Here is a 25071-nt window from a genome sequence, read left to right as displayed (position 1 = left end):
CACTTTGCATAATGTTTTCAAGGTTGATCCATGTTGCATGTATCGGAATTTCTTATGGCTGAATAATATTTCATTGTGTAGATAAACCACATTATTTGTCAGATAATAGACATTTGGGTTATTGCTGTCTTTTGGCTATTATGAGTGTTATAAATATTTGTGCACAAGTTTTTGTGTAGACATGTTTGCATTTCTCTTGGGTATATACCTAGGAGTGAAATTGCTGGATAATATGTTTAACTATTTGAGGACTGATAGACTACTTTGTAAAGTAGCCAACATGAGTAAGTTTTCATCACATTTATAAAATGTTAGTGTACTTACATTAGCTTGCAAAGCATTTAATAAGCAGCAAGAGTTAAACCACGTTGGTCCAAGTGAACTGAAAGCGGACTTCTGTGTTACATGTGTATGAGTTACTGAACATGTTCCATAATACAGGAGTGTGAGCACACTAACAGGTAAGTGCAGGAAAACAAGAAGAAATATTTTCAGAGTATAGTCAAAAGTATACTGAGCATGGGAGAATTGTTTTGACATTTTGCTCAAAACTATTTCTCAAGAAAATTCAACATTTCTTTCACGGAAAGTTTTAGGAACAGGTAAATACAATTATATAAAGTACTGGTAGAATATGTTCGTTCAGATGACCTTGAAGTGTTTTTTCAGACTTATCTGAACTTGAGATCTGAACTGAATTTTTATTAGAAACTGTTAAAGCCTCTGGCATTGAAGGTTAGTTCATAATTGGTGAGTTCTGAATCACTTCATTTCCTGCAGTGGTTCCTGAGAGAATCTTAGTTCAAAGGACCGCCCCCGCCAACCCCTGCCCCGCCAAAAAAACCCAAAAAACAAAAAACTAACACTAAATAACTAATAGGAGAAAGTTGGCGTGTCAACATAAATATTCAACTGAAAAGGAAAAGGCTAAGCCTGGCACCTAAAACTTGTTTCAACACTTTCCTCTGCTGTAGATTCGATGAGGGAGCAGGGAGTGGATTGTGAAATTTCCTGCCATTTACCTTGCCCCAGGACATGTACTGTTCTGTGGGTATACATATTTGTAGCGTAACAACAATTCACAGTTGAAATTTCAGATGTATGTTAATCATAGCCTGATATTAAACAACATTCATGTTAGCAGTAAATTTAGTCCTCTGTCCCCTCACACCCTTCCCCGCCATTGATTTCTGGTAAGCCAGTTGACTCATTGCTTCTGTTCTTATCCTGTTTTCTCTTTGCCAAGTGTATGTGCAATTTGTTTATTCAGAGTTCAAAATTGGTATAATTGTGGTTTACTCACCCAGTAATTTTTAATTTTGTATTATTTAACCTTACAAGAGAGCTAATTATAGTGAGGAATCGGATTAATTTTGTAAGATGCTTGCCATCAGTATGAAGTTATCAAGTATGAAGTTATCTATTGTTATTGTTATGACATTAAACAGAAAGTAGCAGATGACCAAAGTGATTTTGGCTTCCTGCATGATAGCATCTTTTTTTTTGCATCCCTTCCTGCTCTTCCAGACAGCAGTGACAGAAGCTCTGAGAAACATAAAATGTAGCCAAGGGGATCTGGATTTCCATTTCAAAACAAATTAATTTTAAGGACTGATAGGAGAGTTCATTAAGCCACAGGTAGCTTTTTAAGCACTCTTCTATTTTCCAGTTTTCCTTTTTTTCTCCAAAACATATTTTATCTGTAGTTGGCTTATCACCCTGCACTCCTGGGGGCCCAGGTGCCTTCACTGCAATACAGCTTTAATCTCTCTCTCATCCCACCCTTCTGGACCAGGCATGCTTGATCCCTGCAAATGTGTTTCTCTCTCCAGCTTTCGTTTTACTCATTCTTTGACTGCCTTCGTAAATTATTTATATGATGGATTAAGTTGTAGGCTGGGCACGGTGGCTCATGCCTGTAATCCCAGCACTTTGGGAGGACGAGGCAGGCAGATCACCTTAGGTCGGGAGTTCAAGACCAGCCATAACCAACATGGAGAAACCCCATCTTTATTAAAAATACAAAATTAGCCAGGCGTGGTGGCACATGCCTGTAATTCCAGCTACTCGAACAGCTGAGGCAGGAGAATTGCTTGAACCCGGGAGGCGGAGGTTGCAGTGAGCCCAGATTGCACTATTGCACTCCAGCCTGGGCAATAAGAGCAAAACTCCATCTCAAAACAAACAAACAAAAAAAAAAGTTGTGGAGAAGTGAGGTGGAAGACAATTTTCTTATGAAATTGGGCAGTTTACATTTTCACTCTTAGGGTTGCTAGCCAGTGGACTAGATACTTCTACTCTTATATTGCTGGGGAGAAAAATCAACATTTGGGAAAAGTCTTCCCCTAGAGTTATCTGGGGAGTTAGTAACAGGCAAATGAAATTGACTACAACAGAAGGAATACTTCAAGGACTTTGAGATTAGGCAAGAGATATAAATTTTTTTTTTTTTTTTTTTGAGACGGAGTCTCGCTCTGTCGCCCAGGCTGGAGTGCAGTGGCACAATCTCGGTTCACTGCGAGCTCCGCCTCCCGGGTTCACACCATTCTCCTGCCTCAGCCTCCCGAGTAGCTGGGACTACAGGCATCTAAAATTTATTTTACCAGGCATTTAGAAATTTAAAATACAAATTTAACACTTATCCCATCCCCTTTTCAGTTAGTCTGTGAATCTTCCCAAATAATTCAGATTTTGGCAGAAGGTATATCTTAAAATAATGCTTTATGCTGGGTTAGTGCATGCTGTTTCCTAAACATTTTAGTGTAACTACACAGATAAGAAATACATGTATGTGTCTGCATGGATGATTAATTGGCCAACTACTATTTGAACAGCTTGAGAACTTCAGTATTGATCTGTCCATGTTGAATCACAAACGTCATCCTGCCTTTGGAACAGCTGGATGTCATTATTTGTAGATAGAGGCCAAGTAGAGCAATTCTGTCCAGTACTACTGGGATAATGTCACCTGTTGTACATAATAAAGAAATGTGCTCAGTTGTGGATTTGCGCTTCAACAGTGCTTAGCTAGCTCCATAACCAACCTTCTTTATCTGTCTGCTTGGAAATCTTCAGATGTGGTATATGTGGCTCAGGAGTCTAACTAGTTATATACATAAAAATGGAGTCTTGCTGGCTTTGAACAACCTAGTGGACATTCATTAAAAATACCACACTCACTGGTGGTCAGCTTTAAAACCATGGGGTGGTCCAGGCTTTTTGGATCGTGGGACATGAGCCAGCCAGGGTATGGCTCTGAAAGACAGCCACAGCTATGCTCTACTTTCGTAGGGGCTCTGATTTTAGGGCTTGTTTCATTCTTGATTATATGTAAATGTAACCTTGATTTGTTTTATCTTCATTCACTTATGATTACTGAGTTATAAAGTCTTCCCAGCGTATGGACACTTGGCTTGTAATTGCAGGAAGTTACCTCTTGTTATTCTTTTCTGATATTAACAACTAAATTATTGTCTAGTAATTACAAGCTTGAATAGCGAGTTTTAGTATGACAGCAAGACTATCCGGCTAGCTAATTACACATTAACTGCCCTCATTTCTGGAAGGTTAATAACAAATCCTATTACCATGTTTTAGCTTACAAGCTCTTAAGGTAAGCAGGGTCATAAGGTTTGAACGAGGATGAATTACCTCTAAAAAACACCCAAATAGATGAGAATTGTTTTGAGATTGACAGTGCAACAAGAGCAGTGTTTTTGATGAACAAGAGCTTGTTTTCTTCATTGTGATCTATGCAGTAGCACTTATTTTCTTCTGCAACTCTCTGAAGTTTAAGTATGTTGGGGGGAAAGGGGCTACAATTAGGCAATGAATGGGAAATTACCTTTTAAGCGGGTTTGGAATGCTTTAAAAACAGTCCATGTCCTGTAACTACACACCTCAGTTTGGTGGCCTGGTAGCCTGGCCCTGAGCAGAATGTGGCTGGTTTTCCCAGTTTCAGCACCCTGCATCCATCTATCCATCTATCTTTTCTCTTCTCTTCTCTTTTCTCTTCTTTCTTTCTCTCTCTCTTTCTCTTTTTCTTTCTCTCTCGCTGTCCCTCCCCCCCTCCCCCTTCCCTCTCTCTCTCTTTCTCTCTTTTTTGAGACAGAGTCTTACTCTGTCGCCCAGGCTGGAGTGCAGTGGCGCAGTCTCGGCTCACTGCAACCTCTGCCACCTGGGTTCAAGCAGTTCTCCTGCCTCAGCCTCCCAAGTAGCTGGGATTACAGGCGCCTGCCACCGCACCTGGCTAATTTTGTGGTTTTAGTAGAGATAGCATTTCACCATCTTGGCCATGCTGGTCTTGAACTCCTGACCTCATGATCCACCTGCCTCGGCCTCCCAAAGTACTGGGATTACAGGCGTGTGCCACCACGCCAGGCCAGCGCCCTGCATCTTTCATATTGCCCTTTCCCACACAGCACATGATCACCTGTTTCTAGCTTCGAATACTTAAAAACCAAAATGCTACTACTGAGATTTAAATGTATTTATCATGTATGTTGCAAACATTCTTTGAGTGTTTGAATTCCTAATTATTCTTTTTTTCTTTTTTTTTGAGACAAGGTCTTGCCCTGTCACCCAAGCTGGAGTGCAGCGTGGCTCACTGCAGCCTCAACCTTCTGGGCTCAAGTGATCCTCCTGTCTCAGCCTCTCAAAAAGCAGAGACTACAGGCATGCACCACCACATCAGGCTAATTTTTTATTTATACTAGAGATGGGGTGTCACTATGTTGTCCAGGCTGGTCTCGAACCCCTGGGCTCAAGTGATCTGCCCACCTGGGCCTCCCAAAGTGCTAGGATTACAGTCATGGGCCACTGCACCCAGCCACCTTTTTTGAGAGGTGGGAGGAGGGAAGAGTTTGGTGTGTTTTTTAAGCATCCCACTTCTTTTCGGAGGTGTTTTCACCTGTTTTTGTTTTTTATTTTGTTTTGTTTTGTTTGCCTGCATGGCCCTCTTCATTAAGACTTTATCTTTTAAAGATCCCCGTGGGCTAATATGAGAAGATATGTGAATCTGCTGAGCTTAGACTTTTTATATATTTTATCCACACATGAGACCCTCTCAGTCAAGTAATTGTATGAATTCTTTAATATACCTTTTAGTATTTGGTGGCGGGTTATATTATCTTAATTGCAGCTAGTTAGCCTTCAGTAAACTAGGTGCAGCATTGTGAGCCCTGTGGCCAGTTGGGCCTGAGCCACAGCACTGCAGGAAGTCTGGTGGGTTGCTTCAGCTCGCCACCTGTGTGCCCTCAAAACAGGTGGAGAAATGGGCTTTTTGTCACTGAAGTTGAGTTCAAATTAATTATTTTATTATTTTATTTTATTTTATTTGAGATGGAGTCTTGCTCTGTCACTCAGGCTGGAGTGCAGTGGTGCAATCTCAGCTCACTGCAACCTCTGCCTCCTGGGTTCAAGCGATTCTCCTGCCTCAGCCTCCCAAGTAGCTGGGATTACCAGCGCCCACCACCAAACCCAACTAATTTTTGTATATTTAGTAGAGACAGGATTTCACCATGTTGGCCAGGTTGGTCTTGAACCCCTGACTTCAAGTGATCCGCCCACCTCAGCCTCCCAAAGTGCTGGGATTACAGGCGTGAGCCACTGCGCCTGGCTCAAATTAGTTATTTTAGAGAATATTACTTTTAATCTCAAAACTGTTTCTTTGAATTCTGCCTGCCTATCCGATTGGTTTTACTGAAGTTTTCCTTGAGGGGCTGTCTGTCATCTTTTAGGGCCCTCTGTTTGCAAGTTTTTTTCAAAAATAGCAACTGCTTAGTTGTGTGCAGTGTAGGACTCTTTATAGGTTTTTGACTACTCTTCTTTTCTTGTAGAATTTCACTGTCTTTTAATGTTTACAGACTGCAAGCAGGATAAAATTAAAAATTCAACCATTATTAATATTGCTGCTTTGTAGGAGCTGGTAAAGGAGTAGAAGGTAAAGATCTATTAATTATGGTGTCTAATACACCCTTGAGGAAAATCTGTTAACTCCAAATTATTAAGTACCTAAAGAAATCTGGAGATCTTAATTTATTTGCCCTATTTCAGGCCTTACCAAAAAAAAAAAAAAAAAAGCTACCTGGCTTTTGTGCATATAGTAGATACCCACCACCACCACCAAAAATAATTGTGGAATGAATGAGATTTTATGGTTGGCTTTATTTTGGGCACATATTGTAAAATTCATGACTTGCGTGGCAGTTCATGACGAATTCAATACAGTTCCTAAAGTCAACCAATGGAATTTTGAAAGGTCAACAGCTGCTTTTCTCTAGTAGTCAAGGATGTGAATAACTTGGGTGAAATTCCCAGGAGTTTCAACTATAATGACCAAAAGTTCAGGGGAAAGAGATCTATGTAAGTCACAGAGGGAATCATCAGTTCTAGACAACAATTGACTTGTGATTTTTGTCCATGTTTTCCTCTAGGTGTGAACAGGATTTTTCTTTCCTTTCCTGTCAGCCCTGTTCCTTATTGAATTACAGAACAGATAAATACCTTAGACAGTAGTGACTATCCCTGTGATTTTCAGCTTGGAAAGCCAGGAGTCCTCCCCCAGAGGGAGAGGGATGATGAAAGAAGTTTGGATAGCATGCTTCTGGAGGATGCAGAATTTTGATTGACAAATAATCATTGTACATATTCATGGGGTACATAGTGATGTGTTTTTTGTTTTTTATTTTTTGTTTTTGTTTTTGTTTGAGACAGAGTCTTGCTCTGTCGTCCAGGCTGGAGTGCAGCAGCATGATCTTGGCTTACCGCAGCCTCCACCTCCCGAGTTCAAGCAGTTCTCCAGGTTGCAGAATTTTGATTGAGGGCAAGAGGAACTTATTGTTTGTGGGAAATGACCTAAGTGATTGTTTTAAGGAAACTTTCTCTGATTACAAAGGTGAGAGTATAGAGCCTTTAAGGCCATTTAGTAGATGGCTGCCCTGATCCAGGGCTGGAATGATATATTGGTTTTGACATAGTTACATGCCAGGGGAAATAAAAGAAAAACTAGAGACATTTCTGGGAAACTGAGTGAGTACATGGAAGAAAGGAAGAACACCTAGCCAGATTCCTTCCAGAGGCTTGGAGCCTGAGAGCCAGGGCGTTAGAGTCAACCTACTCCCTTCATTAGGTGAAGGGAATGGGTTTTCAGGAAAATAATCTTAGACATGTAAAGTTTGATAAGACTACAAGACTAGACATATGAAGGACCAGTTATATGGATTTGGTAGTTACCAACATAGACTTCTTATTTTTCTTTCTTTCTTTTTTATTTATTTAAAGAGACTGGGCCTCAGCTGGGCATGGTAGCTCACGCCTGTAATCCCAGCACTGGGAGGCCAAGGCGAAGAGGATCACTTGAGCCTTGGAGTTTGGGACTAGCTTGGGCAACATAGAACTTGTCTCTGGAAAAAAAAAAAAAAAGAGAGACTGGGTCTCACTGTGTCATCCAGGCTGGAGTGCAGTAGTTGTGATCATAGTTCACTGTAACTTCAAACTCCTGGGCTCTAGTGATCCTCCCTCCTTAGCCTCCTGAGTAACTGGGATTACAGGTACAAGCCACCACACCCAGTAGACTTATTCCTTTAAAATTGTAGGATGGCCAGGCGCGGTGGCTCATGCCTGTAATCCCAGCACTTTGGGAGTCTGAGGTGGATGGATCACCCTGAGATCAGGAGTTCGAGACCAGCCTGGCCAACATGGCAAAACCCTGTCTCTACTAAAAATACAAAAAATTAGCTGGGCGTGCACCTGTAATCCAGCTACTCGAGAGCTTGAGGCAGGAGAATTGCTTGAACCCAAAAGGCAGAGGTTCCAGTGAGCTGAGATTGCGCCACTACACTCCAGCCTGGGGAGATAGAGCGAGACTCCGTCTCAAAAAAAAAAAAAAATAATAATAATAATAATAATTATAGGATGATGGCTTCCCGGGGTAACAGCGTACAAAGCTAATTCTTAAAATGCAAATGCCACAGAATTTGAGCCGCTGTGCAGGATGCTGATGTCTTTCCCGATAAGTTTTTTGTTATTTGTTTTTAACAGGATGTTGGGCTTCTGGGGGACAGGTAGTAGAAGGAGAAAGGGGATGGGGTAAATGGGGTAACGGAAGAATGGCTTTGATGGTTCTTGGCACTTAGCACCACTTGGTGGTGGTTTCTGAGTTACAGCATGTATTTTTCAGTATTAAGTCCGAAAAACAAATGAACAATATTTAGGTAAAAGTCTCCAAAATGACTGCCTGTGTGCTAATTGTGGTTCCCAGTGAGGCAGAGCATGTCAAGGTTTGGGTATCCACAGGATTTTAACCTGCAGAAAGCAGTGTATATTACATTTTTTTTTTGAGTGGGGGGTGGTAGAGAGAGGGTCTTGCTTTGTCACCCAGGCTGGTATGCAGTGGCATCACAACATACTGCAGCCTCGACCCATCCACCTGCCCCTGACTTGAGCAATCCTCTTACCTCGGCAACTACTGAGCACCTACTCTCCTGAGTAGTTGGAACCACAGGCACATGCCACCATGCCCTATTATTATTATTATTATTATTATTTTTTTTTTTTTTTTTTTTTTTTTTTTTTGTAGAGACCGGATCTCCCTATGTTGCCCAGGCTGTTATTGAACTCCTGGGCTCAGGCCGTCTTCCTGCCTTGGCCTCCCAAAGTGCTAGGATTACAGATATGAACCACCTTGCCCAGCTTGAAATTTTCCATTTATTTCAAAGGAAATAGAGGAAAAAGAAATAACTTGTGGTCACTGGTTCATAAATAGCCAAGAATAAAACATGAGATGTGTGATTCATCCCCTCTTGTGTTTTCTCCTTCAAGCCCTGCACCATTTCATTGTGAGTCACCTGGAATAGGGCGATTTTACTTTAAGAATTGGTACATTTTTTTCAGTGTAACTCTTTTTAATTAATACATATTCTTTAAGGGATACAGGTAGCTGAAATGTCTACCCTTTGAGGATGTCATATTTGTATTAATAGTTTAGTTCTCTGGTGCAATTTGAAGTATATCTTATAGTCACTTTTAGTAATGTGTGTTACTTCCCTGTAAGGAATAGCAATGTTATACTTCTCCTTTTGCAGTGAAGAAATTGAGATGTAGAAAGGAAGAGACCTGCCCAAGGTCAAAGAGCAAGGCAGTGGAAAGCCTGAGATTAGACTTGTGGTCTTTTAGATTTTTCATCTGTTGTTCACCACTGAGGAGCCAGCTTTCTGTTTGCTGGAGACAGTTCAGCCTAATGGAATTTTCTCTGCCAGATGTCCACATTGTGTTAGGTGATGATTCTAACCATCCTCTAATACCCATTCTCCTCCAAAGTGGCCCTTTAGTTCCCCTCCAGAACAGATCTGCTTTTGACTGCCTGTGGTTTGGCACACCTCTGCCTAGAGATAACAGTGGTAACAGCAGTGTGCAGAAAAGAAAGTGGGAAGGGTCAGGGAATGTCACTAAACCAGAGTCGAGCTGTTAGAGGTGAACATTTTCTTGCACAAAAGAACCTACGAGCAAATGGCCCTTTCCTTCCCGTCTATTCTTTGGGGATAGGGGATCATGGGCCAGGTAGTATTTCCTGTGCATTTTGCACACAGATGTCTGTATCACACACATACAGATCCCATCTGGTCCTAAACCAGAAGCCCTGGGGTAGGTATGAAGCTGCAACCTTAGGATGCTAAGCAAGTTTTTGGAAAAACTCCACAGGTAATTGTGATGGACAAGCAGGACCTAGACAGCCCAGAACCACTGCTCTAGACTAAGTGATGCTACTTTTGATGATAAGTTGTTTATGATTTGGGAGTCTCACTCCATTGCCCAGGCTGGAGTGCAGTGGTACAATCTCAGCTCACTACAACCTCTGCCTCCCAGGTTCAAGCAATTCTCCTGCCTCAGCCTCCCAAGTAGCTGGGATTACAGGTGCCCACCACCACGCCTGGCTAATTTTTTGTATTTTTAGTAGAGACAGGGTTTTGCCACGTTGGCCAGGCTGGTCTGAAACTCCTGACCTCAGGCAGTCCACCTGCCTCGGCCTCCCAAAGTGCTAGGATTACAGGCATGAGCCACTGTGCCCAGCCTGTTTTTAAATATTAAATATGAATATAAATTATATGCCTAAACTGAGATATGAGTGTTATAATTTTAACATTAATGTAAGATCAGACTGAAGAGTCAGTGCTAATGAACCACATTTTGGTTCTAATTGAGTCTAAGGCAAAAGTAAGAGCTGTTTGCTCATCATAAACCATATACTCGGGGATCTTGGGACTTCCTTTAAAAGCTAAGACAGGCGGAAATGGGGTCGGCTGACTGTACTCTACAGGTTTAGGTCAACTGTATCTGGCTCTCTTCCTTTAAAAAAATTGAAGGTTAATGTTTTTAGATAAAGATCTTTGAACTGACACATTTTTATCGTTATCATTATCGACACATTTTTATCGTTTTATCATTAACAAAAATCTAGGGAAAAAATGTTCTTTATTTTTCTACAGATGAGTATCTTTATTTTATTCTTGATTTATAGTTCTAGTCTTCTCTGCCAGTGTATTTATCTTGAAAGAAGACTTTCTGCACATCTGCACATTTGAGAGATGCTCCTTTCAGAAGCACCCTTAGGAGTAATCACTGTGTTAGCCACTTGCAGGAAGGCCTTATTGCTTTAAGATGGCAGAGCCATCACATCCTGGCCTCCCGAAGTTGTCATCTTCACCCAAAACTGGGCCTCATGTGTTTCCTTTTCTGCTCTTCTGTTTTACAGGTGTGACTCAGCACTTCTGTAAAATGGATCAAAAATGTGTTAATGCAGGAAGACGGTAGATACAGGAAGGAAGAACCAATAATTAAGGGTTCTTTTATTTGTTTGGAACAAATTCATAGGCAAAGCCTTTTATTGGTAGCTTGAGGAAACTTAAAAGTAGTAGGAAAGGGTATAAAATCTCTTTCTGGGACACGCTAAACTCCTAGTTTTATAACACGTTGTCTGTAATATTTCTCTAGCCCTGAAGCACTTCTGAACATTACTTCAGAACATAAAACCTATGCTTTGTTTTTAAAGGTTTTCGTTGTTATGTAATAGCATCCAGCTGCTAATCCTTTTGAGCAGCACCTGTAATAATAATATGGCAGGAGGAGCCTTCCGTTCGCTGTGTGCAGGTGTCTGCGGGTTACCTCCTGCGGTGGAGCTGCATGAAAACAAGCACACCGTCTCTGTGAATAGCCACAGAAACATCTGAACGTCCTTTGCTTAGCATGCTTCTTTGCACTTGTGAGGGATTCTTTGGGGAGGAGGGTGATCATCTCTGATCCATGGATTTAGCTTCCCTGCCAGCGATGGTGTGCGATTTTGACCCAGAGACATGGGGAGCTTGTGCCTTCGTGAAATTTGCGGCCGCGGCAGTGTGTGTTTTATCCATTAACAGAGGCAGCATAGTGGATGAGCTCAGGTTTGAGTTCCTGATCCATACTTAAGCTCTGTGTGCCTCAATTTCTCCATCTGTAAAATGGTGCCTACCTCATTGACTGTAGTGAAATTAAGAGTGTATATGCAGACCATGGAAGAGTTCCTTGCTTGTAGTAAGCACTATGTAAGCATTAACCTGCCATTACTGTTAATATTACTGTTAATGGGCCGGGCGCGGTGGCTCACTCCTGTAATTCCAGCACTTTGGGAGGCTGAGGCGGGCAGATCACGAGGTCAGGAGATCGAGACCATCCTGGCTAACACGGTGAAACCCCTTCTCTGCTAAAAGTACAAAAAAATTAGCCGGGTGTGGCGGCGTGTGCCTGTAGTCCTAGCTGCTGGGGAGACTGAGGCAGGAGAATGGCGTGAACCCAGGAGGCGGAGCTTGCAGTGAGTGGAGATTGCACTACTGCACCCCAGCCTGGTTGACAGCAAGCCTCCGTCTCAAAAAAAAAAAAAAAAAAATTACTGTTAATGTAACTATTGTTTAACTTTTCCCTGCTATGGGATCACATTCAATTGTAAAACTACTGTTTTTTGTTTTTATTTTTGTTTTTTTGAGATAGAGTTTTGCTCTTGTTGCACAGGCTGCGGTGCAATGGCGCAGTCTGGGCTCACTGCAAACTCCACCTCCTGGGTTCAAGCAATTCTCCTGCCTCAGCCTCCCAAGTAGCTGGGATTACAGGCACCTGCCACCACACCCAGCTAATTTTTGTATTTTTAGTAGAAACGGGATTTCACCGTGTTGGCCAAGCTGGTCTCAAACTCCTGACCTCAGGTGATCTGCCCATCTCAGCCTTCCAAAGTGTTGGGATTACAGTTGTAAGCCACTGCGTCTGGCCTGTAAAACTGAATTTGCTTACCTTTTGGCATTTTCTACCACTGCCTTAATAACTCACCCACCCAAGGATAAAGATAAGAAAATAAAAACATTTTCAGACTTTTCATGTTTTGTTGGATATTTCAAACATATACCAAAATAGAAAGGACATATTTACAGGAAAATGTTATTTTTATTTTATTTATTTATTTGAGACAGGGTTCCACTCACTTGCCCAGGCTGGAGTACTGTGGTGCAATCTTGGCTCACTGCAACCTCCACCTCCCCAGGATCAAGCAATTCTGCCTCAGCCTCCCAAGTAGCTGGGACTACAGGCACGCGCCATCACACCCAGCTAATTTTTTGTATTTTTTAGTAGGGTCAGGGTTTTGCCATGTTGGCCAGGCTGGTCTCGAACTCCTGGCCTTATGTGATCCACCCACCTTGGCCTACCAAAGTGCTGGGATTACAGGTGTGAGCCAAAAATGTTGATTTTTAAAGGCAAAAGAAATGTCATTTGAAATGTGAAAAGTAGAAGTTACACATCTATTGCCTTGATGTAGCTTTTTAAAATGTTTGTCTTATGCATACACACTGTACATAGTTGTAATTCTAGAAAACATACCATTTTATGGCCTTTCTCTACCCAGCATTCAAGTATAAGCATTTTTTTCATTGAAAACAAATAGTTTTCAATGGTTTTGTACCATAATAATTGTTTCCCTTTTTAAAAAAATTGTAGATAAAACATCGGTGAAAATCTTACTGCAGATAGTTTGGGGGTTATGTAGGAAGGTGATTTTTGTTTTGCTTTTTTGATTAGGAGTGTCAGGATTTCTTTCGTGGTACATGAGAACCTTACTATAAAGTGGCTCTTTAGGACTGTTCTGAAGTCAGCCTTATGAAGGTGAAATAGACTCTGATGAAATCACCCCAAGTCTGTGGCTTTTGTTGTAAGGCAGAACTGCTCTGTGTCAATACCTGGTGTGTGAGAACAGGACGTGGTAGCTGTCATGGGACCCTCTAGCCCATCATTCTCTAGACCTGCACTGTCCAATACAGGATCTACTAGCCATGTGTGGTTATTTAAATTTAATTAGAATTAAATAAACTGAAAATTAATTTCCTTATTCACACTGGCCATATTTTGAGTGCTCAGTAGCCACTTATGGCTAGTGGCTATTGGTTTAGGTGAGCACATATAAAACATTTTTATCACTGCAGAAAGTTTGGTTGAGTAACACAGCTCTAGATTATTCTCTAACTGCTCAGCTTCTTAACCTTACAGTGATAAGAGCCACCTCTTATAGGTAAGATATTCTAGAGCAAAGTTGGGCAGACCTTGGGTACTTGTTTTTGTATATGTAGTTTTATAGGAATACAGCCACATCGATTTGTTGACCTATACTTTGGCTGCTTTTGTGTTACAGTGGCAGAGCTGAGTTTTGAGTAGTTATGACAGAGACCATATGTGGCCTGCAAAGCCTAAAAGTATTTGACCCTTTACAAAAAGGTTTGCCTACCCCTTTTATCTAGATCAGGGTTTCTCAACCTCAGCACTGCTGACATTTTGGTCTAGATAATCCTTTGTTGTGGGGCTGTCCTGTGCATTGTGGTGTTTAGCAGCTTCCCTGGCCTTCACCCACCGGATGCCAGTAGCACCCCTTAGATATGACAACCAAAAATGTCTCTAGACATTGCCAAATTCCATGGGGAGCAAAATCACCCTTGGCTGAGAACCACAAATCTCAAGCAATGTGGCTTGGCAAAGCATTCATCTGTAATACTGCAAAGGAGCGCCCATTGTTAAAAGCAAAATTGGTTGAAAGAGCTGACTAAATTAATGAGTAGTTTTTTATGCTACTTAGTATACTTCAGCATTGTCTCCAGAAACAGGAATGTTTTATATAAAACATGACAAAGCAGCTGGAGTGGGGCAGAGACATAGAAGCATTCTCATGTCCTTCCATTTCTCAGGGGTGCTGCAGTTCACTGAGGAGCAGAGTGTGGAAGTTACAGCATATCTGAGCTATGGGGTGTGTGGGTTGTGTTATACCCAGGTTCTCAGGGCCTGCTTTTCTAAAACGCTGGGTAACTGCGGGTGTTTGTTGTTTGCTAACTGTGTGTAGATATCATCTGTGTATGCCTGGCAAGAAAGGAGTTAATAAATGTCACGTCTATAATCCCAGCACTTGGGGAGGCCAAGATGGAAGGATCTCTTGAGTCCAGGAGTTCAAGACCAGCCTGGGCAGCATAGGGAGACCGTGTCTCTATTTAAAAAAAAAAAAAATTAGCTGGGCATGGTGGCACATGCCTATAGTCCAATTTACTTGGAAGACTGAGGCTGGGAGGTTGGCTTGAGCCCAAGAGTTTGAAGTTGCAGTGAGGTATGATCACACCTATGCACTCCAACTTGGGCAACAGAGTGAGATCTTCTCTCAAAAAAAAAACTTTTTTAAATAAATAAATGCAGTAGATTGGTGCTTATCTGTCTTATGAATATTTGTAGTTTTATGTGGTCCATATAGATTCCTATCCTCATTACCCAGAATAATTGAAAAATTGGTTGTATTTACCTCCATTAGAAGTTGCAAGAATTGAATTAAATGTCAAGTCCTATAAAATTGTGTTCAAGGCTGAGCGCAGTGGTTCACACCTGTAATCCCAGCACTTTGGAAGGCCAAGGCTGGCAGGTCACTTGAGGTTAGGAGTTTGAGACCATCCTGACCAACATGGTGAAACCCCATCTCTACTAAAAATACAAAAATTAGCCAGGCATGGTGGCCGGTGCCTGTAGTGCCAGCTACTTGGGAGGCTGAGGCAGGAGAATCGCTTGAACATGGAGGCAGAGGTTTCAGTGAGCCAGGATTGCACCACTGCACTCCAGCCTGGGCAATAGAGCAAGACTCTGTCTCAAAAAAAAAAAAACAAAAACAAAAAAACACAAAAACTGTCTTCAATTCTTTTAAGACCCAGCATCTGAATACCTTTCAGAGTGGGGGGTTTTGTAAGCTGTAGAAAATGGCTGTGTGAAATAACCATATAAATAGAGTGAAATAGAATTGGGAAAATTGTCTTTCAAAGTGAATGTCAGGTATATCTTTATCTCGTTCTTCAAATTAAAATTAAAATGTTTAAATTGGTATTGAAATGAATGTGTAATACAAGTCACATGTAATAGAGCACACTCGTATGGAGAATCATCCCCGTGTGAATATCTAAGAAGGTAAGCAGCTTGACTACTGAATGCAAGTGAATTTTAGGTGAACTTGCATTTCCCATGTGTGACATGTTTGTTTGGTTTTTCAGATCTTACCAATATATTTGAGTCCTTCCTGCCTCAGTTGTTGGCCTATCCTAACCCCATAGATCCTCTCAATGGTGACGCTGCAGCCATGTACCTCCACCGACCAGAAGAATACAAGCAGAAAATTAAAGGTAAGAGGATGGGTAGTTTAACCTGGAGACAAAAGAACTTAAATCTGTTGGGCTTCAGTCATTAAAAGTCCTTCTTAAATTACTTAGTTCCTAATACTTTTTCTTAGGCCTAAAAAGAGACAGCTGTGGGCTGAAGTAGTGCTCACCAACCTCGGGTGGCAGTAGCACCAGTTTGCACATCCTTTGCGATTTAGAATCCTATTTTCCCATTCTTAAAACAGTTTACGTGCTGATGGGATATGAGTTTCATTTAAATGAAGATAAGTTTGCGACTGGCCGTGGTGGCTCACGCCTGTAATCCCAGCACTTTGGTAGCCCGAGGCAGGCGGATCACAACGTCAGGAGATCGAGACCAGCCTGGCCAACATGGTGAAACCCCATCTCTACTAAAAATACAAAAATTAGCCTGGTGTGGTGGCATGCGCCTGTAGTCCCAGCTACTCGGGAGGCTGAGGCAAGAGAATCGCCTGAACCAGGAAGCAGAGGTTGCAGTGAGCCTAGACTGTGCCATTGTACTCCAGCCTGGGTGACAGAGCAAGATTCTGTCTTTAAAAAAGAAAAAAAATCTAAAGCTCCACCTGGGTTCATTGGATTTTCCATTTTACCTCTGTGTATGTTTCAGAACTTTCATAGTGAAAAGTCTAGATACATGAAGCTCCACCAAGAAGCAAAGGAATTCAAAGTTTGTGAAATATACCTGCTGTTTTTAACCAATGGCAGGCATTAGTATCTAGCCAGTTTTTCACATGATGGGCCTATCTGCATAGCAGTCCAGAATGTTTGCTTCCTCAAAATGTGTGGCCTCTCTGAGGTACATTTTCAAGAGGTGGCAGTAGAAGTAATTTACCAGAGCTTGAATGTGCAGGTCTTCACTCTGAAATGTGCAGGTATGAGGCAAACAGGGACTATTCATGAAACAATAGCTTTTCTTCTATTTGTTTTCTAATTCTTCTTCCAAGGTCTCTATAGGGTATTGTTTGGAGCTGTTGTTGAGATAAAGCAGAAATAAATTTACTATAATTAATTAGATCTCAAGTGCTTTGCAAATTAATATCTAATTTATGTAGCAAAATATATAGCTAAGCAAACATGTATTTGAAGAAAAAGTCAGTCAGTTTCAGCCAGATAAAGTGCTGTTATGAGACTATATTAAAATTTTGACATAGGAATCACTTAGCAATGTCTGCAAACCACAGATATCTTGGAGCAGAGTATATTTCTCTAGTTCACATATGCATTCTGTCTCAACAATTTAGCAGTAGCCCTGTTTCAGTACATGTCTGCTATAGTCCCATTTACAAAAGGAACCGAGCCTACATTTATCTTAGAATGGCTCACTCCAGCGTACGGACCCCTAGCCTTCGGAAATGTTCATGTTGGCTATCATTTTGTCTTCCTTAGTAATCTCAGAAAATCATGGCCATCAGACCTGAGCTCACCCCCACTTCCTACTGTGCCTTGATATCTTCTCCCTTCCCTCCTGCATCTTTTCTTTGTTCCTAACTATAGGAAATAAATAAGAGACACCCTTCCTCATTTCTCAAACTCACTCCCACCACCAACCTGTGATCTTGTTCCCCCAACCCCCCTGCCCCCTCCCAATGCAGTCTTCCTCCTCCACCCCGTCAGAGGTCTCTGTGTTTCAGGAGCAGTGATCTGCTCCTGTGGGCTCTCTTAGGAGTCATGCTGTTTATTCCTTTTCATTTTCAAACTTCTTGCATCCTCACCTTAAACTCCTCTAGTTTTTTTCCCCTCCTCTGCTTAATCTGTGCCCTCATTTCTTCCCAATCCTTTGGACTCTTCTCAAGTCCCATTTTGCTGGACCTTTCTGCAAGTGTTACATTTTACCCTCATCTTTCTGGAAACTTCTCATTCCATTTCCTAAATGTGGTCATTCACTTAGGACTCGGTCCCTGGGCTCCCTCTCTTCCTTTCTCATCCCTGAGGAGCTGTTTCACCTCTCACAGCTTCAGTCAGTCCCCTCCAGGGAGATGATTTCTGAATGTGTGTCTAGGCCTGGCCTCTCTCCCAAGCTGCTGCTGGACATTTCCATTTGTGTGGCAGTCACCACCAACCCAACACAGCTAACACAGTCAGTGTTCGTATTTAGTTGGCGCTGTATTATAGTACATGTTTGAAAAAGTGTTTAAATATTGGGTAGCCCGTAGCACTGGGCACCATTGGAGCTGTCTAAAGCTGTCACTTCCCTGCTCAAAACCCTTTGCTGGGTGACATCTTTGCCTGCCATTCAGGGCTCTCTGATACTGAGTGGAATCTACATCTTTGCCCTTACTCCTTTTTTTTTTTTTTTTGAGACGGAGTCTTGCCCTGTCGCCTAGGCTGGAGTGCAGTGGTGCGATCTCGGCCCACTGCAGCCTCTGCCTCCCGGGTTCAAGTGATTCTCCTTCCTCAGCCTCCCGAGTAGCTGGGATTACAGGCATGTGCCACCACATCCAGCTAGTTTTTTGTATTTTTGTAGAGATGGGGTTTCACCATGTTGGCCAGACTGGTCTCGAAGTCCTAACCTCAGGTGATATACCCGCCTTGGCCTCCCAAAGTGCTGGGTTTACAGGCATGAGCCGCTGCACCTGGCCATAGTTCTCTCTTAAGGTTGTGTTTAAACATCCCAGCCACTTACTTTCAACAAAACAAAGCCTTTCCCTGGAGTGGCCTCTCCTATGCCATAGCTGGCAGGACTTGGGGGTCAGTGTGGCTGGGACTGCCTCGGCAGTTCTTCCGTAACTGCTTCCCTCTGGTGACACTCAGCAGCCGCTTTTATCTTCCTCTGTTTCCTCCTCCTCATTGGTGACCTTGCTCTTCCTTTCTCTCTCTCAAAGGCCTTATCCTAGTAAGTACTTAATATACATTTGTTTCCTTGAATACATTAAAGAGGGCTGATAGTATCAAATTCTAGTGTCAAAAAAGGTCAATATTTATCTTCTACAAAGGAAGACGCCAAATAGTCAACCCATTAGAGGTTAAAAATAAAATTGTTAAAGTTTGAATAAACATTTGTCTCACTCTAAAATATGAAATTAAGGTAAATTCCTACCTAATCATGGGCTACTTTAATCTCATCAAAATCATTAGCATAAAATTTTGTTATAATGAATTTGAAGGGCTCTAAGTCTCAAGTCTGCAAACCTTTTCTGTAAAGGACCACATTGGCCAGATGTGGCCTTTATCACACATTCTGTTTATTATTTTTTAAGACAGTTTTTAAAATATAAAAACATTCTTAGCTAGGCCCTGTGCTAGTTATTCAAATCTGGTAGGCCCATTTGGCCATTCAGCTTATCTTCCTATTGCAGTGAGTCCCTGCAACTCTATAGGAGGAAAAACAAAGCCACAAGGGTGTGTTTTTGTGTGGCTTGCATTTTGAATAGGTTTCTGTCATGTCTTTTCCTATTGTGTGGAGGCTGTTCACTTGAAAACAGTATGCACTTAGAGTTTTTAGGAACAAGTTTGTTTATTCAGCAGTTCTTAAAAGCCGTTTCAGCAGTCTTATTCAGCCTAGGGTTCCACCAAGGCTGTAGCAGCGGAAATCTACCTTCAGGTAAATTATACATGGAAAAACCACTCAGAGCCGAGTGGTGTCTCCGTATAGCAGCTTAGTCCTGAGCAGATTGAGCGATGGTTTTTGCCAGCTGCTTCAAAAACCTGACAGGCAGGATCTGTTTAGACTAAAATCGATTCCTAAAATAATAGACCTGGACTGACCGTAATTATGTAACTGCAGATCTAAAAATGATGAGGGATTTCCTTATAAATTACTATGGAATCATGACTGGTCCTATACTATCTGGGAGATGAAAGTAAAAAGAAAGCGTGGGGCTCCCATTTCCCTGGTCCCTGAAGAGTTCTTGGGGTGCTGCAGCACACATATTCCCCTGCAAGCTGAGCCTGCTGTGTTGCTCTTCCCAATACCCCTTCCCTCAGGGGGCAAAATGCAGAAACCCTGTCCCAAAGAAGTCTCCCTATGGGATTCTCCTTAGCTGTAGTGATCATGATTACTGTCATCTTTGTCCCCCCTGGTGTTCAAGGTAAGTTTGAACCTCCGCAGCCTTGCCAGCTTTTTGGGGGTCGCCAAAGCACATGCCTGCCCACTCACTGCCCTTGTTGTCTTTCTCCCACCCCGTGCAGAGTACATCCAGAAATACGCCACGGAGGAGGCGCTGAAAGAACAGGAAGAGGGTACCGGGGACAGCTCATCGGAGAGCTCTATGTCTGACTTTTCCGAAGATGAGGCCCAGGATATGGAGTTGTAGTAGAAAAAGCACCTGCTTTTCAGAAAGACTATTATTTCCTAACCATGAGAAGCAGACTATAATATTCATATTTAAACAAAGCAATTTTTTTTATTACTAAACAAGGTTTTTATGAATAATAGCATTGATATATATATATTATATATCACCCTTTAGATCTTGATTTCTTGGTCATTTCTCAACCTGAGGTGCATAGCATATTCCCACATTCCATTTGGTAGCAATATGCGGTCTGAATGCATGCATTCATGAGTCCATGTGGCCAAGTCAGCCTGTGTGCTACTGAACTGTCGAAGGAAATAGCCGCTCTGATAGGTAGACATGAGTAAAAAGAACAGGAAAAAATTGCTTCTTTTATTGGTTTCCAAAGAAACAAACCAAACCAACCAGCTCTTGGATGTGAAGATAAAATAGTGCTTTTTTGAAATGGAGAGGAAAAACTTGGGGAGGAAGAGGCCTGCTGTGGGGGCATCGGAGCCAGCCATGTAAGAATCAGAGCTGCTCCTTCCTGTGAATCCTAGGTGGCCCTATGTCTTCTGTGGAGTTACAGTATAAAGCAGGGAGCTAATTAAGAGTATTAAAACTTAAAACCATTTTTTGACTCTGATTTTAAGTACATTTTTATATGTCAGTTGCTGCCCTTCACACTACCAGGCCCTGCAGCCACAGTGTTCTGTTGGAGAAACTTGGAGAAGTGTTTTCTGAACCAGTTCTTTTTCTTGGGGTAGAGCGTGAAATCCAGACCAGTTTTTGAAAGGACAGCACAGGAGGAGAAAAGTGACTGGGACGATGCTTCCTCTCATTCAAAACACATGCAGAGTCACATCCTCATCCTAGTGTTTGGCAGTTTGAGACCGCTACCCTGAACTTAAGAGCTTTAAATATGAGGGTTGTGTTTCTGGGGGGTTATTTTTTTGGTGTGTGTGTGTGTGTCTTGTGCTTAGAAAGGTTGCAGATTTCATCTTCACCTACCAAGAGGCGGCCGCCTCCTTGGACAAGCCGCTCATGGACCATTAGACTTGAGAAGACGACCCACGTGGTGACTGCAAAGCCCTGGGTACTTGCCTTCATGTTCTGGTTTGGTTTTCCCTTTTTCTGCTGCTCTTGGCAGCAGCCTGGTCATCATCTGCTTGTGGGAGTGGGAAATGGGTATTTTAGACCCAACACAGGTTCTAAATTTAAAACAAATAATAATTGGAACAAATAAAGGTTCTTGTACTGAGAGTGATTCTACATGGGAAAAACAAACCAGCTTTTTTCAGAGAGTGACCGAATAGGAAGAAGGGATTCAGAAATATGATGTAGTAGAACATGCCCTGCAGGAAGAAAATGTTTTCTCTCCTGTGTATGTTAAGAGGAAATCAGTTTAAAATGCCTGCTAATCAAATGTCGACTCAGCTAACCATATGTCCAGGTTGCTGCAGAGTTTCTTTCAAATCTGAGTGTTGCCTGCTGAACTCGGAGGGGAGTTTGGAGAAATTTTAGATAGCAGCTCTGTGTTCTTTTTTTGCCGCAGCCAATAAGATAATAGCAGAATTAGCCAATCCTAAAACCTTCTAAAGACGATTTTTGAGCATCCCACTGGGATTATTTAATTTTTCTTTTTGACGTGTGTTTTTAGTTTAGAAGTGCTGTATTCCACAAGGTTTAAGTCAGTGAGGTTGGAAGATACCCTATCTTTTTTATTCAAAAAGCACAATCAATCTTTCGTTTGAAAATCTATATAAAGTACAACTTGCTTTTAGCATGATTATTTTCCTAAATAAAAAGACAAAGAATTTACTTACTTTATGTTAATTACGGGCATGAAGCAAAAGGTTTTCTTTAAAAAAAAAAAAAAAAAAGTGCAGTGATGTAGGGCTGTGGTTAGTTAACCGTACTGAGTTATCCATCTAGCATCTGTGGCTTGCTGGAAGGGTAGTATTAACTATTTAACATGTAATGGTGTACTTCACTCTTACCTAGCACGCTGTCTTCTCATTGCTTTGGGGGAGGGAGGGTCTCTCTGCTGGCACTGTCTAACTTGCTTACCTGCTGACTTTGCAGTTTGCTTGTGCTATGACATATATTGTAGGTGCTATTTAGGGTAGGCTTAAAGTGCTGGGTGGTGATTTGAGTTCAAACAATAAAAAATTGTATTTTTTCAATATTGTATAAACAATAGTGTTCTAATTACCTTAAAAAAAATAATGACCAGTTAAGAATTGCTTTTGATCTTGTCAAAAAACTGAATAGACCCCAGTTTCGGGAAGGTGTGTGAGCAGTGCCATGACTCTGCCCCTTACCTAATCCCACATCTCTCTAATGATAAGACATTGGCTCGCCTCTGACCAGAGCCCCAGCACCAGAGAGCGGAAGATGCAGAATTGTCAAATGACCTGCTGGGGGAGGTTGTAGGAGTTAAGCAGATTTGAGTGTGGCTGCAGAGAGAGAGAGTGTGTGTGTATGTGTGCACATGTGTGAGAGTGTGAGCGAGAGTGTGTGTGTGTCCATCTAAGTCTGTGTGATGAAGGTGGGATAAGGCTCCTCTGTTAGCGCTGGAAGCTCCTGTAATTGCCGCATGGATCCCACTGTGCCCTCTTGTTCTGTGCAAGTCTGTCCTGTCTGGGCACTAACCTTGGTCCCATGCATGTTTATGTTCTGGGTGGGGCTTTGCCTCTCCACTGGGAAACTGACTTTTGCTGGGTTGAACACAGTCCCTTATGCTTTTTGTCCTCTCCCTGCACCTGGGAGAGGTGGGAGTAGGAGCCCAAACACACAGGTACAGAAAGATCTGGAAGAAGGCCTGGCAGTGAATCCAAGGACTCTGGGCCCCCAACAATAGATGGTAGCGTAAGTCTGGAGCAGCGGTGTTTCACCACCAAATGCCTTTCCAGGCTGCCCTTCCAACACTCAGGAAAGCATCCAGATCCCTGGGCAGAGGCTCTACATTCTTGGCTTTAGAGGTGGTGGCAGCGGCAGCAGGTCAGAGCCACTTCTGGCGGTTTCCCTCCCCTTTTTAGTGCCCATAGTTTTTGGATCCTCCCTTGAGTTTTACCAGCACAAGCCATTCTTTGCCCCTGTTCACATAACTGAGCTCAAGCTCTTGCCAAACACCAACAAGCAAGATGGTTGCAACCTGGCAACATTGAATCCACCACCCTTGGGCTCCCTCTGGAAGCCCCAGCACCGGGGGGCTTTTGGGCACAGGGTCAGTGGTAGCCATCTTAGACACTGACATTTGGCTTTGTCATCAATTTCATCACCCTCCTTGAGGTTACTGTGCAGTTTCAACCAGCATTTTATCCTAGTGAGGTCATTATCAGGAGTTGCCATATCATCTCTCCAGTACCTAACATTTCTCATCCACTTCAAAAGCTGTTCTGACTGCCAGCTGGCTGATCTAAGCTCCTGAGGAATGTCTCCTCTCAAAGGAATTTTTCCCTCCAAAGGCCCCCTGAAGTCCTAGTTGGCATTGGCCTGGCACATGCTTCATGTTAGGCCTCCCGTTGGGATGGCTGAGAATCATGAAAGACAGATCCTCCGCTAGCCTCTGTGGGTCAAGTTTCTGGACACCAAGTCTCTGGGAACTAGTGTTTGATTTTAAACGGCATGTGGCCCTTCCTTGTTTCAGTGACTTAGAAAAGTAAAAGCCATTTAAAAAAGCAAGATTTTTTATCGACTTCCCAACTGGGCTTCCAGCCTTGTTGAATGAAATCATATATCTCTGATTGGGCGCAACGAACTGCATTTCTTTGGACTTCTGAATCCATGTTTGTGCTTTCTCTGGCCCGTGAACACCTCGGCGATTCTGCTAGGGATGGGATGAGTGGGAGGAAGCCCTTTGAGAAGGGGGAGCCAGCCCTGTCATGCGCAGGTTTTCCACTCATCTGAGGAAGAGCCAGGGCTCTGAATTTAGCCTAACACTCATCTTGGCTGTGGGCTTGGGAAGAAATGGCCATTATTTACAGATTGTATTTGGTACATATTGTGTGATACTTGAAAAGATAAAAGGGACTGCCAGCCCCTAACTGAAATCTGAAGCTTTTTATCGCTTATTTTTTCTCGCCCTGTCTCCTCCCTTCCACGTTTCTTTCTCCTTGCATTGTGATGATCTAGTAGGCACGTCTGTCAACAGGACACATGCCTTCTCTGACTATAACCTCTTAATAGTTGTGTATAATGAAAACTGTAAACTTTTTTAAATAAACGTGTATATACCTTGGCAAATGGCTGGACCTTGATCAATAAGATAATAGCCCTCATGATTACTCTCAGCTGGTTTTCTAAAGTACCCTCTCTGTTCTGGCTTCTTTGAGCAGCAGACGCTGGCTTCTTTTGGCTGAGCAGCTCTTAGAATGCAGATGACTAAATTAGTTTGGGAAGGGAGTGGCACCCTTAGGCAGTAAGAACCAAGAGGCTCTGCCCAGAGGCCTGTCCTTGAACCTGGAACTCAGATGCACAACTGCTGGCTATGAACGGGGCTGTGAGGCTCCTCCACTAGAGCCGTGGAAAGCCCGAAGGTCCCTATCTACCCCCATGCCTAAACCTAAGCCCTGTCAACTCACGCTGAGTGAGGATACTCCATGGCCTGGAGTTCAAGGACAGTGCACCTTCCTGCTGGGGCTGATCTGCCTAAACAGGTGGTCTTCTGCCAAGTGCTAAGCCTCCTGGGAGATGAGGAACGGTGGGTTTTGCATGGTAAAATGCTAATCGCTGGATTAGACCATTTCGATTCCTTTCTAAAGCGTTTGCCTTTAGTTACCACCAGATGGCGATGCCGCTCAGTCTAATGGAGACGGTTTTGTTAGCAGGACCTTAAGACAAAGGAAATAGTGTTGCTTTGTTCGCGTGTTCTCATTCCAGCTCTTTTCCACTGTTTTCTCCTTATTCCCCTAAACTCCTTTTTCTCCTTCCCTACATCCTGATGCATTCGCGCCAGTTGACCCGGCTTCATACCTACCTGCCAGATTGAATGAGGTCGGGCTACTGAGGAATGGTGTGCCAGTGCCTGCTCCCTCCTCACTGGCAGGGAACCCCCCAGCTACCCTGGATGCCTCCAGAGCCCAGAAGCAAAACGTTCAATACATTCTTTGTGGGTGGCGCTCATGGAC

At 42.7% G+C, this 25071-nt stretch overlaps 1 protein-coding gene across 2 annotated transcripts in view; it reads left to right on the top strand.

Annotated features, from left to right (window-relative positions):
• Nucleotides 1-24187, top strand: part of UBE2H (ubiquitin conjugating enzyme E2 H) — a 121025-nt gene extending 96838 nt beyond the window's left edge. For both annotated transcript variants that reach the window (XM_008966038.4, XM_003813487.5), the window contains 2 exons: nucleotides 15582-15710; nucleotides 19854-24187. In XM_008966038.4, coding sequence (XP_008964286.1) covers nucleotides 15582-15710; nucleotides 19854-19978 — 254 coding nt within the window. In that variant the 3' untranslated portion in view covers nucleotides 19979-24187. The remainder of the gene's footprint in view (nucleotides 1-15581; nucleotides 15711-19853) is intronic.
• The last annotated feature ends 884 nt before the right edge of the window (nucleotides 24188-25071 follow it).

Source organism: Pan paniscus, chromosome 6 (genome assembly GCF_029289425.2).
Source record: "Pan paniscus chromosome 6, NHGRI_mPanPan1-v2.0_pri, whole genome shotgun sequence".
Lineage (NCBI taxonomy): Eukaryota > Metazoa > Chordata > Mammalia > Primates > Hominidae > Pan > Pan paniscus.
Note: the sequence above shows the minus strand (reverse complement) of the source record. Positions and strands in the feature narration are given on the sequence as shown.